The following is a 20,648-nucleotide window of genomic DNA, read 5'->3' on the forward strand; positions in this document are numbered from 1 at the left end:
GAGGATGCTGAAAGCATGTTTACCAGATTTAGAAGATTTTTATGTTTGTATTTCAAATGTAAGCACACACAGTCCAATACAGTCCAAGGAAAATTTCTGGCCTCTTGAGCTTTAAATAGCCTTTTCATGACTAAATGGAGAAGCTTAAAATGCACAATGATCAGTTGCAAAATAAGCACCTGTAAGCCTTTTGCAGATGCAAGGTTAAGAAAACAAAAATAGCATGATCCTAAAATTTATTCTCATTGAAATTAATTTTAGATGCATCTGTATTGTAATGTTATTGAAACTTTCAAAGAGAAAGAAAAATATTTAGATGACTAATAGAACATGGTAGATTACAGTAGAATAATACTGTTTAAAAAATGGAGGGCTGTTTTCATTAGCTGGTCCATATTCCTTCTTTATCGTGCATGAGAAACACAAAAAAGCAGCTGGTCTGATGGTATTTAATTAATGGATAGAGGCAGCACAATAGAAAGGAAATGAAGGAGACGGCCATAAGCAGAAAAACACTGGTGTTAAGACTGGAGGTGTAACTGAACAGCGGTCAAGGTTCGGCTCGTACCTCTGATTGGGGGTCACAGTTCAGTGCGAGTTTGTGACATTGGGAAAAAAGCAATATAATGTCCTGGGTTAGATTTCTGGGTTTCTCGCATTTATCACTTTTAAATGACAGAAGTTCTACTTATAGTTTGTTGTACAGATGCACCGATTGAAAAAAAAAAGGGTTGATGGCTGATACAGTTGTTTTTATAACTACTTTATTCAATGTAACATCCCCACTGTGCCAACATTTCCTCTCATGTTCCTCACCATGGAAACTGATCAGAGTTTGTCCAACAAGTCAAATCGTCTGTCCAATAATAAATCTCTTTTCTGACTCAGCTGTTAGGTGTGTGCCAGCATACCAACATTAAATCGATGTGACACAACAGATAAGCATGTCCTGCTCATATCAATCCGTACCTACCGTATATTATTTGTCTTTGGTTGATGTTTGTCAAAAGGGCCACATTGGCTGTTACCGATGTGGAAGTGATAAATCTGTGCATCTCTAGTTTCTTCCAGTTTGTGTAATTTAGATCTTCCTCTGATAGTTGGTAAAGCCTGTGGTGTGTTAAACATCAGAAAAACAAATAGAAATGATCCAAAAACACATAAACACAGAAATTATTAATCTGATATTACACAGTGCAATGCACCATAAGTATGAGTTATGAAGTGTGCTGTGACGTTACATAGTTGTTAGTAAAAAGCTGTCGCAGCTGTTACTTGTGCAAAATCATTACTTGTGTATACTGGTAAAGGACCCCAGACTAGCTAATGAAAGCACAGGATGGGGTGTTTTAATAAGGTCTTACCAGAGCATTAGAAGTCCCTGTAAAGTGATTGAAAAAAATCTGTATTTTAGGTTTGTTGTATGACAGGCTACTGTGTTATGAACCACCAGGCAAAATTTTAAGTCATGAAAAACATCTCTAGGTTTATTAAATTAGCTTCAAAATCAGGGAAAATGGGGCAGTTATATCTGCTCTTGGATGCTGTGGGTGTGTCAGCTGAATAAGCCAAAAAAAAAAGAAAAAAAAAGCTACAACCTGAATGGAGGATTCATCTGTCTGCTGCTGCTATGTTATAACTCAAGTTTAGAGCTAAAAAGTTTCAGCTTCATGTCGTCATTCTGTATTCAACACGAGGTACTCCTTATATTTTATTTTCTTAGTTATGTTAAGTCTCTCTCCTTTTTATGAGATGTCTTTGTTGTTAAGTTGCTGCTGAAAGCACTCCATGTCTTTATGCTGCTCTTCAAAATAAAAGTCTTTATGTTTAGCAATGGAGGCTTTTATTGCGACCGATTTGGCAGGAATATAATTTGTCTATCATCTGGTACTTTACTAAACTTTAGCATCACAATGCTAACAGACAACAGACAAGTGTGTCTGTTTGGAGAGAGACAGCAACAGCCCACTTCTTTTAATCATCCAGGACCAAAGACAAGTAAAACAGGATTAAAACACATCTTCAGCAGGTAAGATGTTTGTTCCTGCTGCATCTGGTTTAACTGAAAAATAGACAAACAATCCAGCAATTAGCCTGCCCCCTGCCGTTATGGTAAACTATGGCCAGAGCGCAGCTTTCTGGCTCTTTGCCAAAGCAGACACACAGAAGATGGGGATTAAATTTATTGTTTTCTGGCACAAATCTCTCTGTTATGATACTATTAATGACCCACAGGCCACCATGGCTGATAGATTTGGGAAATTTACTTCACAGTGAACAAAAATATAGCATGTAGCTGGCTGTTTACTTTCAATAAGACAGTAACATCAGCCAACAACAATGATCAGCTAACAAGGTGAACTGCTCTGTGATTTTATATTGCTGTAGCAATTAGGGCTGCAACGATTCGTCGACATAATCGTTTGTGTCGACTATAAAAATTTGTCGATGCAGGACTTCAAGAGTCAACGCGTCGTATTATTGTTTTTTATATAGGTAAAATCTAGTACCAGCCGGTAAGGACTCATCTGTACTTGCAGTTCACTTCAGGAAGTGGTGGGGGCAGTATCGCTCCCACTGTTTACATTATTCAAAGAAAGTGAGAAGAAGAAGTTAAGCATGGCGGAAAGCACGGAGAACACACCAAAAAGCCGACCTAGAGCTTCCAAAGTTTGGGAACATTTTACAGAAAACAAATCGGCGAAACAAGTCAACTGCAAACTGTGTCAAGTCAAACTCTCGTACCGTGGCAGCACTACAGCAATGCACGAACACCTGAAATGTAAACACACTGTAGCTGCCGCGTCTTCAAATACCGCAAGTAGGTAAGTTTGCAAGTTGCATTAATATATCTTTTAGATCTTTTGCATTTAGTTACTGAGCCCTTTGTGCTTCAGGCGCGAGGATTAATTCCAGTAGCCTACTTATAATGTTGGTGCCGTATGTTAATCAGTCGGAAAACCATCTTTGATATTTGCTAGGGTAACGTTTTTTTCAGTAATGCAATTTAGTGTGCAATTTACTTTAGTTATCAGTTCAATACTTTTATATTAGAGGAAAAACAAACCTTGATGATGTAGCGACTTGACATGTCATGTCAATTTGCTAAACAATTAAGTTTTCACAAGTGTGCATGCATAAGAAGGCAAGGAAAAACGGGGATCCAAAATAGTATGCCAAATAGCCATGATTAGTCGACTAATCGTAAAAATAATCGCTAGATTAGTCGACATAAAAAATAATCATTTGTTGCAGCCCTAGTAGCAATAGGGGGCGCGGTGATTTCCCATAGCGACCAGTGATGTAGTGGGCCGGCAAATTTGAACCAAGCCAGGAAAGAGATGCACAACTTTCCAACAGTCTAAATCCAATATTCAGTCACACATAGATCTCAGTGTTTTCACATGTTTACAACAACCTTATCCCAACATATCTAGTGTGTTAAGACACACATTTCGGATTACACCTTACAGGGACTTTTAATACATAGTTGTAGCTGCTATCCCCTACTTCTGCATATCTGTGCATAAATGTGTTAAAATCAGTAACGTCTGCAACCCTCTCTGTTTCAACATCCAGGGGCGTTTTAAAAACAGGGTACAGAAGTTCAGTAAAAGGATACAAAGCCAAAGGACCTGCTCCTGCTGCTATCTGCTCTGATAGCAGTTAGCAAATAGTTAGCAGCATTACTTCCACAAAGACTGGTGTGTAAATACAGCCTTATGTGATTGCCTTTTTATTTTCTAATCAGACGTACTCATAGTGTGAATCCTTGTACTAAACTGTGACAGGAATACAAATACTGTTACAGCCCTATGAGGTGTTGATGTGTAAAAAGAGACTACAAAATGTCAACAATTTCAAGTAGATAACCTTCAGATGTAGAAACTTAGACATTATATTTTTGACAGCAACATAAAGAGAATTTCCATGTAAAATGGAGGAAAAAGAACTTGTTTCACTCTTTCTGAATCCTTTCTTGCTCTGATTAAAAGCAACAGCACACACTAACAAACACACAAACGTGCTCCTCGGAGCAAAGTGTGTTATACAAGACATTTCCCTGCACCACACACATTTACCAACAAAAACTCATCACTGGCACACAGGCAATAACAAAAGAAAAGCATTTCTCTCATCACAGCGCTCTGAAAACGCCTACCTGTAACAAAGTGAGAAAAAAGGGCCGCCCAATATCATCTCTTCTCTTACACAACAGCAACGAATGGCATCATTTCTACACAAACACCTGCATGCACCTCTACACACAGGAACACAGATCACTCCAGGTTCTAAGGTGATCAGACTCTTAAAAAAACAAATAAAAACACCAAACACATTCAGAGTGACATACGTGGCTGCCCATGCCAACAGTGCATAAAGGAGTATGACATGTAGGCCAGTGTGTATTTATGCATGTGTGTGTGAGCATGTGAGTGATCAAGATTATTATCTCAAAGCACTGTAACACGATTAGGCTCGACAGTGGAAAAGGCAATGGCACCCTAGTCAATCACTTACACAAACATGCACACAAACACAAGAAGGACATTTTACTTTGATTAATGACGTAAAAAGACAAAGAAATGAGTATCCAGTATCCCTCATGATCGAGGCCAGTCGCATGAGCAGTCAGTGGTGTGCAAAAACGGCTCTGTGAAAACACAGACTTGGGTAAAACAACAAGATGGATTACACCCGCTTCAGGAAGATTAGGTGTTGTGTGTAGGATGAGTGTACTCTGTGGTGATACCGTCCTTTTGCCTGGCTTATGAATGATGACATTTCACAGAGGAGGAAATTGTGCAGCATGCCAAATCAGTTATGAAATTTGAGCTGCATGTGTAAAAGCTGTTCACATAGAATACCCAGAGCAGATACCCCAAATACCCCTTCACTACCCCCCTCTCCATCCTCTCTCACAAACACTCAGAGAGAAACTCATAACGTCCTTGCTTTGGGCAGTTTGTCAAGCTTAAAGATACTTCAGCATTTATGGGTCAAGAGGTCATAATAAAGAGCTGACACAGACCATAAATTGAATCCTGTGGACCCAAAGTCATAAAATCCCAACCAGCAGCATCTCACAGGTCATATGTTCCTTTGTTGTTGGAAGTATTTGTATTTGCACAAAGAGTAAGATCGTTGTGTATCAGGAATGTTAAAGATTAAATGAGGCTCCTTTGCTGCACTGAAACAGCCTCAAGTTACACACTCTTCAAACCATGTTTACTGTGTACATCATTGTGTTAAAGTAGTAAGTGCTTTCCACAATCCTCAGGTGACCACTCAGTTTATCTAGGCCACCCAAGAATATTTCTGACCTTTTCTTTGTAGTCAACAAAAGAAAACTTTGGTCAACTGAAGTTACAACCACTCATTGACCAATCGATTGGTCACATGAAATGCTGCACGTTATCTCTAAATCAGCCTTATCTGTGACAGTGAAGTCACTTCAGCCTGATTGTTAGTCTAAATAAACTTCAAAATAAACATAATGTTCTGCAGCATAATAACTTCTTTTTTACCACACTATGTTGTACTGAAATAACAACTGACTCACAGTAATGAGCTTTACGTCATACAAGAGCTCATCAACCAACTGTCCGGGAGGCATCAGCCCTTGAAAAAAATAAATGTGCTGTGCCTGTACGTCCTTCCAGTAAAAGCAATGATCTTACATGCCAAAACTGAAGCCTTGTAGCTTTGTTTTAATATTTTTCTGCAGCTGCTTTCTGCCAATTCTTCTCAATTTGGATGAGTGTTGCCTATGTGTCATCGTCAATGAGCCTCCACACGGGGATCCCCTGTTTGAGCCTCTTCAGAAAAAACGCTGATAAATTTTGTCAAAAGATTCAAGTACACACAAAGAAACAAAGCTAAAAATTGAGGAGGGGCAGGACAAGCTGCTATGGATATAGAGGAGAGGTGGAAGTGTGTGTTTTTGTATGCCAAGAAGAGAAAAAGAATGGAATAGAGGTCTTCTGTTACCCACACTAGGACTGTGTGCTATCCATTTTTAATACTGCTAAAAATCATCACATGTTCCCATGGTATACAGTATTACCACCCCTTTTTAAAAATCACATTATACGAAACTATCAGCTATGTTTTAATTATGATGTTTAGGCTATTGACAACCATAGGGGCTGTATGCTGCAGCGGCCAAGGCAAGCACAATTAAACCATTGTGCTTAACCCCTTTTATGTGAAATGTAGATGAAGTTAATTGGTGTTTTTTGGTCTGCAACTTCCTATAGGAATCCCATGAAGAGAAGTCGCCACTCAACAGAGCATGCCATCTTGCACAATGCAGAAAGAAATAATATTTAAGTTCCATCTCTATCTGTCTAAAAGCACATTAAACATTACTTCACATTTCTAATACTGTATGTGAATAGCTATTGAGTGTTATTTTATATTTTCTCTTAACAATAGGGGGAAGAAGGAGCTACTACACAAAAAGAGATAAAAAGGGAAAAAAAGACACCTGATGTACCTCAGTTTACCTGTTCAGTGAGAAACGCCTTTATTTTTAGACTCAATGCACTTTGTTAAAGGATTGAATGAAATGCCTGAACAGGCATATGCTCTGCCTACTGTGCTTATGCATGCCAGAAAGTGCTTGCATAATGTGGTTTTTAAACACCTGGTGGTAATACCCTATACCCAGGTCAAATTTGGGGAAGGTTTGAGGGTATCAGAAAAGGAACACAGCCTAGTCCTATTGTGAGTGGAACTTCCACTGATGTAATGGAAATAGAAAAACATGTTTCTCCAGTGGCTTACTACAGTGACTGAGTGTCAACAGTGGTTGTTTGAAAAGGAATAATTTCTCAATTTAGAGAGTAGAGCTTTATTTTTCTTTATAATCAAGCATCTAGCTAAATATTACTTTAAGCTGAAAGTTCTAAGTTTTATATTCTGGAATGCCTGAGTTCTGTTACCTGTTGCTCTGTTTGTGGTTGTACTAATAATGAGACAAAGTTAAATTTCTCTTAAACAGGGGTGTTTTAAATATGATGTTCACTGTCTTGATGCATCAGGGACGTGTTTCACTTAAGTTCACACATCAAAATAGAGACTAGTTGCTGAAATAAGAATTTCAGAAAGCCCCCAAACTCAAGAAATGTTTAAGCTCTGACTGTGTGCAGTAAATTCTTTGAAATATACAAGGTTGTGGGAGCGCAGATGGTCGAGTGGTTTAAGGCGCTACCCATGTACGCGGGCAGCCCAGCTTCGAATCCGACCTGTGGCCCTTTACTGCATGTCTTTCCCCACTCTCTTCCCTGTTTCCTAGTCTATCCACTGTCCTTACTCTATCAAATAAATGCATGAAAAGGCCCAAAAATAAATCTTTAAAAAAAGAAATGTTTAAGCCCTGACTGTGTGCGGTAAATTCTTTAACATATACAAGGTTGTGTCCCAACTTTTTAAACAAAACACAATCGTCCTTACTGCTATGCAAGTACCTTATATACTCATGTGCCTTATCAGAGGCAATTTCTTCATATTGTCCCCTCCAGTAGAAGACGGAGGAGTCATATTAACCTGTTTGAACAGATGATGTTTACATGTATATTAATCTCCAAATTGCATATGGTTACCATGCAAATTGCCAGTTTAACAAAAGGCACCAGCATTTGCTCCAATAAGTCACTTTAAGTATCACTTTAAGTATCATGGAGGCTAGGAATAAGGTGGATACATTTGACAAATTAGCCATACATACATTGGTAAATACACTGGTGCTGCTGCTGGAAATGGAGACACATTCTTAAAGCATTTATTATAAACACAACCCTGATACCTTATTACCTTTATGTCAACCAATCCTAATATACACTAAAATAAGTAGAGGATGAAGCCCAATCACTGTATATAAACAACAGAAAATTATAATTGAATATGACTTAATTAAAAAATGTTACAACCCTCCCGTCTCCCTGACAACTCTGCTACCAAGGTACAAAGTCATTCTGTGGAAAACAGCATTTGGGGGTATAGAGCCCATATTTGTACAGTTTAATCTGTTATCGGTTTATATTTTTGCCTTAGTACACCAATATGAAAACTGTTCTTATATGTCAGATGATAAAAACAAATGTTGAGTTTTAGAGCTGGCTCCAACTCCACAGTAAACTAACTTGTTTTACAGTTTTTTCAGTATCTTTAGTAGGCTCTTTGTCTAAACTGCATTCAGGTAACCTAGTCCCATTTGGATATTACAATATGCGACCAAATTTTAGTAGTTTTGCTAATTAAAAACATAAATACCTTAAAGACACAGATAACAACTAGTTTGGATAAAATGGAATGCAAATGTGTGTATTATATTTGTCCAGTGTGTTTATAGCCCACAAAAGTCTTATATAAACATACACCTTCTTTACCCCTGAAGATTACTCATACAGCACAGCACAGTGGGGGAACAGCATCCAGACATGACCCTGTGGTCACTGTGCTTCATGCTGATGCTGCTCAGCCAACCAATAAGGACAGCCGACGCCGGCCTTCCTGGGACCAGCGCTTCAGAACAAAGAGTCACTCAGCTTCTGTAAACAAGCCTGCTTCATTGACTCCCACGACGGCGTACGATCAACACTACCAACAACTGCGAAGAAGGACAACAAAAAAGATCCAGCAAAACAAAAACAAGTAACGCCTTTTTGTTCGCAGTGACAGATCTGTGTAACACTGCACAAACCAACAAGTCAACAAGTGGTATCCTCCACTCCCCCCTCCTTCTCAAACCCAAAAACAAGGGGCATTCTGGGCAATAAGCCAAGTATCCAGATTCTTTAGAGAACGCCACCCATTGCCAACCTGGGGGTGCCCGCTTTGTTAGCAGTACAGCTGCTGCTGAAACAGGGCAGCATTCCCTCACAAACAAGCCCCACTTTTTATAATTAGCCAGCTCTAACTCATTCAACAAACTCATGTGGTAGAAAAGCACATTCATTCTTTCTTTATTAAACACCCATGCACACAAATGGCAGTACATGTGAATCCACACGCACACACGCGGCAGACCCCTCCTCCTCATTTTATGGCTTGTTTTCGACCTCAGTGGGAACCAAGTGCTGAAAGAGACTTGACCATTGTGCTGACAGGACTCCGCTCTCAGCCCCAGCTGCACCACTCCAGCCTGCACTGGTGACTGTAAGGCATTGTGCTACAGCTTTTGTGAGTGCAGTGCTGCATGCACAAAATTGCAAATGCAAAATAGGAGAACCCAACTTTGCATTTCTCTGTTATTTTCTTGCTGCTGTATTTGACATTGTCGAGATCCAATATCTGTTGTCCTTTGGGATCAGTGCAGCTGCATCTGATCACCCTCCCCAATTTTAAGCAATCTACAAAAAGGAAATGTGAGCACTCCAGTATGCGTAGTAACACAGTCAGAAGAACATTCCCTTTTTGGTGACAGAAGACTCACAAATAGACCCTGGAAGTTACTCAATAATATATCAAATGTAACACATATGGTGCATGCAAGGAGGCATCATCTGCACCATTCAAAGCCAATCAAAATCAGGCTGTAAACAAGCAATTATTCAGTCACATGCTTTCCTCAGTCTCTCCCTCACTAAAAAAGGACAGGATACACACAGAGGCATACACATACATTTCCCCAATGCCAGATACACTGCTTTCATCCTAGAGCCGTACTGGCTCCTCTTCCTTGCAAAATCTTTATCTGAAGCCATGTGACACCAAAGCATACAAGTTAGATATGAAAGCAATTAGGTCATTGCTAATTAGGTCCAAATCACGACAGCAAATTTGGACATTATTGAAACTTGCTTCGCCAAAGCCAAGAAAGCTGGCAATAACTGCTTTTACTGGAACACAATAATGGCTTTTGTGCAAAATAAGACAATATTCAGATGAAAAGCTGCAAAAAGAATCAATGAAAATGTCCAAACATGCAGCATTTTCTTTTATGGAAACCTGCAACACAAGCAAGATGTGCAAAATAATGTGTAATAAATGTTACATGTGCGGCCAAAATGAATGCAATGCAAAAACCTCACACCGGTTCTTTACATTGGCCCAAAACGCTGCAGTCAGAGCGTGTTTGTTTGCCTCGGCTTACCCACCCACATAAACATTGCGCAGGCCCTATCAAGCCCTTTGTCCCATATATCTGATGTCGCCAAATGTCATGACAACCCACTATTAAAAATAATAAGCATGTTAAAATGCATCATCCCTCTTTTGAAAATGCTGTTTTGCCCCAGCTGTTTAAATTTTCAATGAGGTATTGCAGCAGCGGCGGCGGTGGTGACACCGTTAAATCCGCTACGTGCATGAAGCGGTTAAACGCTGCAAAACACCGCACAACAACAGTGAAGCGCTGCTGCCGGCCGGGGCGCTTTACCCGCGCACACATACACATAAGCACCCAAACACACCTTCAAGCTGGATTTGAGCGGTCCTTTGGCTGCAGTATGGTTGAACCCAGCGGCTATTTCTTCCTCTGAGAACTCCTTGAGGCTCCCGTCTTGCATGAGCACGGTGTAGACGCTGCGCCGGGCTCCTGCGGTCGAGGAGACGTCTCTGTTTTCCTGCTTCACCGCCTGGACCACCCCTGTCACCGGGGCACCGTCCCCCGTCGGACTCGGCGCATAAATGCGACTGCCGAGGATCGACCGCTTCACCAAACGCCTCGTATGCATGTCCAAAACTGTCTCAATGAATTTAAAACCGGCAAACCGGTGAATTTAAACCATTAAACGTCGAATTACGACCGGTAAACAACGTCGGAAAAAACACAAAACCGCAGCGGGTAGACTACGCGCTCCAACAGCCCTGATAAAATGTTAGAAAGCGGCAACATACTCGGAAGGCGAGAGCTCCTTAAATGCACCGGACTCAAAAGCACCTAAATCGTAGGGGAAAGTTTGAATTAGCACCCGACAAAATGCCTTCAACTCGAAAACGATTCATTCGCCGCTTGACAACCTCCACATCCAACCGGCTACCAATCTTCCACCGCTCGACCTGTTTGTTTTCCTCACTGCTCCCTGCGAGCCGAGGAGGCGTCGAGAAAACACGGACAACCACCACTTACAGGAACCGAAATGACATTTGTACACGATTTAGCAAAATGGCGGCTTATGCGCGATAAAACTGCCTGGACGTCGAAGAGAGAAAACAAATACGTCGAATAATCTCACCTCCCCGTGACCCTGTAAGCTGCCACTCACAAAAGAGGCTGAAAACGGTTGAAAGCTCGACCGTTAGCTGACTCCAGCTCCACGTGAAGCGATATCCAGTCCGCGAATGCATCCCACCGCGCGGAGCCTCTACCGGCGGAATGCTGCCTGTAAACATGTGCGGTCCGGCGGCCAACGCGGCTTACGATTGGTCGGCACAGCACACGCCTCCACAAGCCCCCACCGCCCCCCCCCCCCCTCCTCCGATAGAAGGTAATGCAAGCCGGGAGGATGCTCCATTCAAAACAATGACGCAAGGATGGAGAGGAAACGAGGAGGGAGGGAGTTATTGGAGGAGGAAAAAGAAATGGAAGAATGAGAATTTAGGCTAGGGGAAGGAAAACTTCTGAGACAGGCTACAACTTAGTTGTTAAAGGCGTGTGGCCTACTTTCCAGGTGCCATGGGACTTCTAAATTACTGTGAGTTGGTTCTAAAATGAAAGGAATGGACTGCACTGGTCTATTTTTGTGAATGTAAACACCACTGGTTATTTAATTTCCCTAAAGGGATTTATTAAGGCATCAGGGTAACCAAGCTCCCATATAATATCTGCACTTTTGACATATGCCAACTCAAGAGCTGTAAAGATGCCATGAAGCTTTTTATTTGTTAAATCAAGCTGATATATTGTGCAAATAATTCATGGATAAAAAATGTATATGGGTGACCCTAGGTCTTCCTTGCCTGGGGTGTATTGAAATCCCTATTTGATGTTGCAGAGTAATTAAAACAGTAGAAGCCAGTAGTCATATTTCCCTTTTTTTTTCATGTCCTGCATTACAAAGCTGCACAAACTAGCACTCTCAGGTGGCTGACACTTTCATGAAAGCTCCATCCTGAACTGAAAAAGGAACCTAAAGTGTGATCTCACAATGTGACACGAGGTGTTGCTCTGAGACACAAGAAAACATCTTTTATAAATGTGCTCCTTCTCATTAGGGACACACAGTGCATTTATAAATCAAAGTTTACCAGGAAACATCCATCGGGATTATCGCCTACTGTGGTGGAGAGAGTGTCCCAACCAATGTCATCACAGCAACAAATGGCCTAATTAATGTCAAACCTAATGTTTTAAAAAAATCATTTTCAGCTTACCATCTCTCTACATGACAGCACCCAGAGTGGATAAAAAGACAAGATGGCTGGATTTATTATATATATTTTTTTAATAGAACAATTCATGTCATAAAATATTTACATGCACAGAATGGGGAAGCAGACAGAGTGGAGAGACAGATGTGGCTATAACGTTCAAAACCCGGCTCTGCCCTGTGATCAAAGGCAGGTGTCAGCATGGAGTTGTCTGCTGGTTGTAGTGGGAACAAATGGTCTCATTATGGGAGGAGTAGAGCTGAAGGAGAGACAGTGAGGGAGCATCTCAGCACCCCCCCAACTCCCTCAAGGGGATTGTGTTTTTAAGACAAGACAGACAGCTGAGAGAATATATTATTTTCGGTAAGTATCTGTTTACTGGCTGTGTGTGTGTGTTGTCCTGATTATATTTGGCACTAAAACACCCACTCTGACAGATCATTTCCTTTGAGATCATTTATAGTGACCATTATAACCAAAATAATAGCATCATCCTGATACATAGGCACATTTATTGGTTGCAAAGGTGCTGTTATTATTTGAGTGTGCATTACAAGGATAATTACCATTTTTTTTTAGAAATGAACACAATTTTTGAACACAGTTTGCTCATAAAATAATGCTACTCGATTACAGCCCTGGAGGATGTAACAGCATTTTATATATCTAATATCATTTATGAGTTTATATCCAGTCAGAGTAGGCTTGTCTAAGCTCCTGCATGTCTTATGAAACCTGAACTAAGGCTGTAGTGCTGTAAAATTTTGATGTGCATGGATGATACCAATATTTCATCAAAGGGAAACTGAGGCAGTGACAGAGATATTTACAGCAAAAATCATTTAAAAGACAGTATTGAGGAATTTTTCTTTTTAAATAAAAGTACCACACTTCAGTGTACCAGAACGTTGTACCATGATTCTGACATGTGACTGGTTACTTATTTTTGGAGTAGCAGTACAAGATAAAAAGCCACAGGACAACATGGTTTCCTAAAAACAAGCCAGACATACAGTATATCAGTGCTTTTAAAGACTTATTCTAAAATTATACCACTCTGGACATTGTAATAACAAATAAGTAAAGCGTACATAAAACTTCCAGCGAGTAACAGTTGGTTAAAATAGTGCTCTTATAATACTATATACAAGCCTCAGTTGGCATGTCGTCAGTACAAGCTACAAACAGACAGTTTTTTTTTTTCTCAGAGTGCTACAAGTAAGTTACAAAGCAATAGATATTCAAATTGTGCAGAGACGGAACTGGATTGTGGTGGTGCTTTTGATAAAAGCAGTACCATGATATGAAAAGTTGTGCTTCAAAATCATCCACGGTGCCAACTCAAGACTGTACAATTGTACCAAAAGCAGGTGTAAAAAACAAAAATATGTTCTCATCCTAATTTTTTTAACAACGACAAAAAAAAAAGGCAGGGGAAAGCGTACCTTTACAAGTGTTGGAAATCACAACTTACTTTCATTTCCTATCTGTAAAAAATGCTAGAAACTTCTATAAAACCCTACTTTTGTCTCACAGACCCACCATATAACATTTTACAATTACATAACAATATGTATATTCAAATAAATATGAATTTAACAAAACATTGTCAAGAGAATTATAGAGAAACAGTAAGTTTGTGTGAAGCTATCTTTCTTTGTGACATTTCTTTTTAAGATGAATAGTGTCATATTTCCTGACCTGTAACATGTTGAAGTTACATTTATGCTGAGAAAAGTCTCAACAAATGAAATGTTTTGTATGTAGCCTCAGCATGACTACATGTATTTGAAGGTGTAGTCTTAAGAATGTTAAATTTGAAACATTACAGGAATATTTAACTGATGTTTAGACCAAAAAAAACCCTATAATTCCAAATTTAACACCTTGAACCATCTTGAATTTTCCTGCTAGTCCCTTTGGGGGTTTCAATGAGAAATTAGGGCCAGTCAAAGTGTGAAAGCAGCAGGAAATAAGTCAGGAGAGACTGCAGGTGATGACATTTACAGCGAACTTGAGCTACTTTATACTTGTCCTGCTTGCAGGTATGTTTGTTGATGCACTGATATAAAGGCAGCAACTTTTATGATACTGTTGGACTTTGTTGCTCTGTATGCTGTCATCCTTTCTACGTCATGTCCTGCATCCTGAGGTCCTGAAAAACTCCATGTGAGAACAAGGCTTGCTGCCAATCTGATACAAAAAAAGCCTAATATTACACCATCTGAAACTCAATAAAATATGACACTGAGTCATCTGGAAGAAGCTGGGCTGTCACTAGCAGCCGCAAAAATACCAAAAATGTAACCTTCATATCTACAGCAAGTGCATGAATTTTATGATTTTATGGCACTAAATTCTTGGGACACAGATACTGTCCTTAACAGGAGTGATTGGATATTTAGTTATACATTTATCTTTTGTCATAATAACGTGTTTATTGTGTCCTCGGCACTCTCAATCACATGTTCAGGGCCCAATGACTGAGGTACTACAGTTCATTTTCTAGTACCAGTATCGCTGACATTCACCTGGTTGATAAATTAAAGGTTCTGATATGATAAGTCGTACCCAAGCTGTAAAGAGGACACACGTGCGTTGAAGATGCTGAGTCATTTTCTGCAGATTTACCCAAGTCATGCCACAAAAGCATGCTGGATAGCAGTTTTAAAGCACTACAGTGATGTAAGTGAGGAGGGCTTCACTGTCATTGTCAAAGATGATGAGGAGGGGGAAATTCAAAGACGGGATGCCTCCCGGCTCAAACCCAACTCTCCGACGCTCTCATAGTCGGGCTCTGTTTTGGCAGCGTCTGAACCCTCTGCCCCCAGGCCGACCCTGTGGTCATCATCAGAGCTGCTAGTCTTTGGGATGCGGATGGTTTCGTAGCCAGGGTCCGTGCTGTCCAGGATGGGGTCTTCCCCTGGGCTGGGCTCGTCAGGTTGAGAGTAGATATCTCTGACAGTGGCGTAGAGGTCACTGGAGGAGGAAGCTGGGACAAGACCTTTGATCTCTGCGATGCTGCTGTAGTCGTGCTCTTTGTCTTCCTCATTCACAGCATCATTACAGTTTGGTTTGTTCACAGTAGAGTACACCGCCAACTGTAGGACACAGAGGAGACAAAAAACATACATATTATGATATGCCATTTTTAAAGCAGTGGGTCTCAACTGGTGGGTTGTAAAACAGTTTCCAGTGGGTTGCAAAGTTATGCCAGGAAAATAAATGTGGCAAAAAGTCTTTGATGTGCAAAAGCACTAAGTGGACATGCAGCACATCCATGCATTTTTTAGGTTTCCTGTGATGACACATTTTGGTGATTTTCTCTAGATTTCAACTTATCGAGCTCCTTTTCCCCAGATAAAAAAAGCTAGTTTTCCAAAGATAATTCTGATTTTCCTCATTAACTTATTAAATTGCCGTGCTGTCCTGGAAAAAAGGAGTAGAATCACATGTATGCACGGGGGTTCTTCTATAATGGTGTACCTTGTTAACATGTTTTTTTACTTGTCTGTCTGTTCAAACATGTTTTGTTCTATTTGCAGTCTTGCTTTAAAAATATAATGAAATAAATTTGAGTGGTTTAACATCTTTGAAACTTTGGGTTGCAATTTCTCCTTCGGAGGTGGCGGCGGGTCCTGATGCTCCAGTAGTTGAAAACCACTGATTTAAAGCTCCTGTGAGGAACTTTGATCTGCAGTGACTTTGGCGCCCTCTGTGGACAACTGGGGACCAAGAATATCTTTACTGGTCTGTTTTGGCAGCTTGCTGTAATGATTTTACAAGTGATTACTGGCATTAAAGTCAGGCCCACTGACAGACATAGCTCGACCCCAAGAGGCCCTGTAAATGGGCCCTTCTTATAAGTTATTTAATAATGATAATGTGTGGATCAGTCGCAGTAGTGCTAGCACCCTGGCTACCATCTAAAATCCTGGATTCACAACTAAATGAACTCCTTAAAACATTTCTTTCAAATCAGTCTGTCCTAAGTCCTCATCATTCAGGTTTCGGATCCATGCATCATACCATCCCTGCTGTTTATGTCGTTATTAATGATATAGTTTTGAATATAGACAGGAAGAGGCAGCATGATGCTGTTTTACTGACTTGTCAAAAGCTTTAGACATAGTTGACCATGGGCTTCTCATACAAAAACTCAGTAATATTGGTTTTGACTCCATGACTTATCTACCTGTGTGATAGATTCAGTGTGTTAAGGTTGGAAATATTAAGTCTGACTTTTTGCCATTTACAAAAGGTGTTCCACTGGGGTCAGTTCTGGGCCCTGATTTGTTTACCATCCATATCAATAATATTGGCTCCTTTTTTAAGATAGTAATAGCCACCTTTTTGAAATTACAAATTTCCTTTAATATCTTTCTGGGGCCCAGGGGCCCTTTAGTATGTCTCTGGGGTCGCAGAGACATGATTAAGCCTAAATTCAAGCAACGATTACCTTTATTTTTCATATTTCCATCCTAGGGCCTATTGAACTTAACTTTAAGGGTAATGATGACAGCGTGTATAGCCATGCTAGGACTTGTAGCAAACTTTTGCAGTAAGTCCAAAGTTGATTAGAGCCATGCAGGCCCAGGAGGAGAATGTTAGCCATGAGGCTAGCACTAGTGCTGCTAATCCAAGGTACATGTGACAATATTATTAAATGTCAGTTTGCTGGGCCTTTCAGGAACATGACCTTCTGTGGACCAACCTGCATGTATCTCAGCAGTGTCTGTATTCTTACACAATCATTACGCACTGTACTAAAGCTTCTGTGAACAACTTTTATGTATGTGTTGATTCCGGCACCCCTGGTGGACAAAGTGGGGCCTCTGATGTCTGGTGAAAAAATCTCCCCCTGCTGGTGTTAAAACAAGGAACCATATCACTAACTGTGAATCTTTGCCATAGCAAATGTAAATAAAGGGTGGTTTGACAGTGCACTGTCATACACTGGGCCTAGGCATCTAAAACCATTTCAATAGAGATAGTCAGTATCAGTCTTACTAATTTCTGATGGCCAAATACAGGTTTAAGCAAAATTCAGCCTGTTTTATGACTGGTTGAAAACTCCTCACAGGAGCTTTAATGTGTAACAATATATAAAGTTAGCACACAAGAACAGCAGTCACAGGGGACTTTTTTCAACCTCCAAAAAATTGTGATTATAACCCACTTTCACTAAAGTGTTTTACAGAGTGTTGGTATTACTTTTACCTAATTAAAAGACCTAAATACTGAAATGTGAATGAATGTCACAAACGTTGAGATTTAATTAAGATAAAAGCAATGTTAGCACAAAAAAGAAACTCACTGATGTATGGGTACAAAAAGCTCCGTGCCAGGTTTTCCCCTTGTAGCGTAATGTCTGATGTAGCATGACAATCACCCCCACTTTTTTATCTTTTTTGATGCACTCAGCATTGGAACTCACAGAGTAAAGTGCTGCTGTCTTGGGACTGGAGAACGGCAGTTAGGGGAATAAGGGAGTTTAACACACACTTACCTCACTGTCTGACAGAATGTGGTTGTCGAACCCTGGTGCGGGCGACGGAGGGGAGGGTAACTGGAGGAGAAAAGAACAAAAAGATAGATTTAGATATGGAGCGTGAAAAGAAAAGAGCAAGCACAGAGTCAGATGTTTATAGCACACTGCAGGCTACAAAGTGGCTGCTTACTTCTTCTGTTGCAAACATCTGAGAGGTTGTCACACATTTTGGTGTTAAAAGCATACGCTGGTATCTCTGTTGAGTTTAAACCGTTTTTCTGATATTAAAAGTAGCAAACTAAAAATAAACCCTGGTGTGAAAACAGAACTTTTTCTAACAACTTTGAGAGACTGTAATTAGGATAAAACATTTTTATTGATCTGTGTTACTAAAACATGCTGGCCAACTATTGACAAGTGCTCAAAAACACAAACACAAGAGAAAAAAAAAACCTTTATGTGCTTTAACTGAGTGCTTGGAAAGCAATCAATAACTGAACTTTGAGACTATTCTCACCAGTGGCAGAGAAACAAGGGCCACATTTTCCATCTCTGCAGCAATACACATGAAGCTAATGTGGTATATAAGCGCCCGTTCATTAAGAAAATTATTGAGTGAAAGTCAATAGGCGGTGACAGAGAGTGTGATGTTTTTCTGCACAGACTGTGTCCACCATATGATTGATGAGGGAGCCATTAATCAACAATTCACTTCTGACAGCAGCAGCAAATACCTCAGGAGTCTAACAAGAATCTCAAAAAGTCCTGCAATTATTAACTAAATTGTTAATTTTCCATATTTTTTTTAACACTGTGCAGTTTTTATACAAAGACACAAGTTTGCTAGGTCTTTGGTTAGAGGTATCAAGGTTAATGTTAATGTATGTCAAAACTGGAGCATCTAAAGGAAAGCCGTCCACTTATTAAGGCATACTTTAGTTTTGCATACCAAAGGCACGACTACACAACCCCAACTCTTACTGAATGCATGGATAAATTGAAGCTACTGTAAGGAGTTTTCAACTGTTCATAAAACAAACTAAAAATAATACAAATGTCTCTTTATGTCCTACAAAAGTAAACAAGACTACACACCGCATGATTTTAAGCCAGATGTAAGGTCAGATTTGCCTCCCCCAATGATCCTGGGGATGTATTCTGAGGCTCACTGCAAATGATTATTTGTCTGAATAATCCCAAAGAGTGTGGTGTCAACATTATTTTTTTACTGCTCCAAATTGCATCAGAGCCTCCCAGACATTGTATCATAAATATCAAAAATGTCTGATATTTATGGTTTAAGGTTGTAATGCCTCTGACCAAGTGCCCACCAAAACCAATGAGAGCAAACAGACCAGGTAGTGTCACCAGACAGATGTTACGTACTTTCACCGCTCACAAACAACAAAACGCTACCTTCCTTCCAAACAGGATTTCATCCTGACGCCTTCCCTTGTTGCATAATTTCAGCTACAACTGTAACGCATGCCTGGACAGCCTGTGTAGAAGAGACAGCATGCCGACAATATCTATAGTCATTCATGTTTATTTTTATTCTGAAGCCATGTTTGATCACGTGAGATTCTGTGAAATCCTGTGTGTGGGGAATCTTCACTGTGAGGTCATTGGCAGGTCAGCATGTGTGTGGCCTCCAGGGGTCTGACTGTTGGGCTGAGTTGTCTAGTGTGTGCATCCAAAAAATCTGAAGACAAAAAATTGTTTGAAGTTGTCCTTATGTCCGCGTTCACTTTTTTGGATACCACAACAAATACCCTATAAACAAATATAAAACAAATTAAAAATAAGCATGAGTGCTGGTGTGTTAGATCTGGAAGGACTAAGACTACATGCATCCATACATTTTTTTCTATCCTGTTGTTCTGTTGTTTTGAGTTTTCTCGACAATGTGGTCTCACTGATACCATCTATCGGTTTCTGGAGCAGACTTTTGAAGTCCATTGTTTAAGCCATCTTAATGGAAATGCTGCCTCAAGCAAGCTAACATATCTGCCTGTTGGTCAGATTAGTCTTTTGACTTATTGTGAAAAACTATTAGCCCAATGTATGCACATGTGTTTCTGCTGAAAGCTGCTGATATGTCAACTGCTGTAACCTTTTATTTGTTATTGCCTGTTATTTTTCATATTTGAGGAACTTCTGCTGCCATCTTGGCCAGAATTTCTTTTTTTGAAAGAGATTTTTTTATGTCAGTGGGAATACTCGTAGTTAAATAAAGGTAAAATCACTAAACAACAATAAATAATTACAAAACAGAAGAGTTATACAAGGGTTAGCATTTTTTCGCACTTTCACATTTGTTATATTTTTTTTAAAATGGGGATTGACGCAATAATAAAATAAATTGTATGGGATTATTTCCTTTTAGAAATTACATAGAGCAGGGGTTCTCAAACTTCTCAGCCAAGGTCCCCCAAAATAGAGGCGCCAGAGATCGGGGACCCCCCACTGTACCTGAAGGTGGCTGACACAAAGTCAAACACAGCTATTCATCTTCAAGAATAGTCTTGTGCAACATTTTAAGGATTTAAAAAAATACTTTGAATTCAGCCTAAATCTCACTAAATTACCATGTTTTCATTTAACATTTAACCAACTGTATGCATATATTTTTATATTAAAATCTGGTAAAAAAAAAAAAAAAAAAAAAAAAAGCACAATTTGGAATAATTTAAAAGTACTTTTTGTTTTGGGAAGGCATCAGGTGACCCTCTTTCAATGCCTTCTGGCCCCTGGGGGGGTCCCGACCCCCATGTTGAGAACCACTGCCACAGAAGAGAAGCATGCACCTGTCATATATAAAAATCAAAAAGGTAATTAA

The 20,648-nt window shown here is 39.9% G+C and overlaps 2 protein-coding genes across 4 annotated transcripts in view; both read right to left on the reverse strand.

Annotated features, from left to right (window-relative positions):
• The window catches only part of znf704 (zinc finger protein 704), a 74,236-nt gene extending 63,075 nt beyond the window's left edge, over nucleotides 1-11,161 (reverse strand). The window contains exon 1 of one of the 2 annotated variants that reach the window (XM_041809357.1): nucleotides 10,419-11,161. In XM_041809357.1, the coding sequence (XP_041665291.1) occupies nucleotides 10,419-10,682 (264 nt within the window). In that variant the 5' untranslated portion in view covers nucleotides 10,683-11,161. The remainder of the gene's footprint in view (nucleotides 1-10,418) is intronic. The other variant, XM_041809356.1, reaches the window with a different exon arrangement.
• A 1,221-nt stretch (nucleotides 11,162-12,382) lies between these two features.
• The window catches only part of pag1 (phosphoprotein membrane anchor with glycosphingolipid microdomains 1), an 89,906-nt gene continuing 81,640 nt past the window's right edge, over nucleotides 12,383-20,648 (reverse strand). For both annotated transcript variants that reach the window (XM_041809161.1, XM_041809162.1), the window contains 2 exons: nucleotides 17,828-17,887; nucleotides 12,383-15,419 (listed from right to left, as the gene is read on the reverse strand). In XM_041809161.1, coding sequence (XP_041665095.1) covers nucleotides 15,057-15,419; nucleotides 17,828-17,887 — 423 coding nt within the window. In that variant the 3' untranslated portion in view covers nucleotides 12,383-15,056. The remainder of the gene's footprint in view (nucleotides 15,420-17,827; nucleotides 17,888-20,648) is intronic.

Source organism: Cheilinus undulatus, linkage group 16 (assembly GCF_018320785.1).
Source record: "Cheilinus undulatus linkage group 16, ASM1832078v1, whole genome shotgun sequence".
Classification (NCBI taxonomy): Eukaryota; Metazoa; Chordata; class Actinopteri; order Labriformes; family Labridae; genus Cheilinus; species Cheilinus undulatus.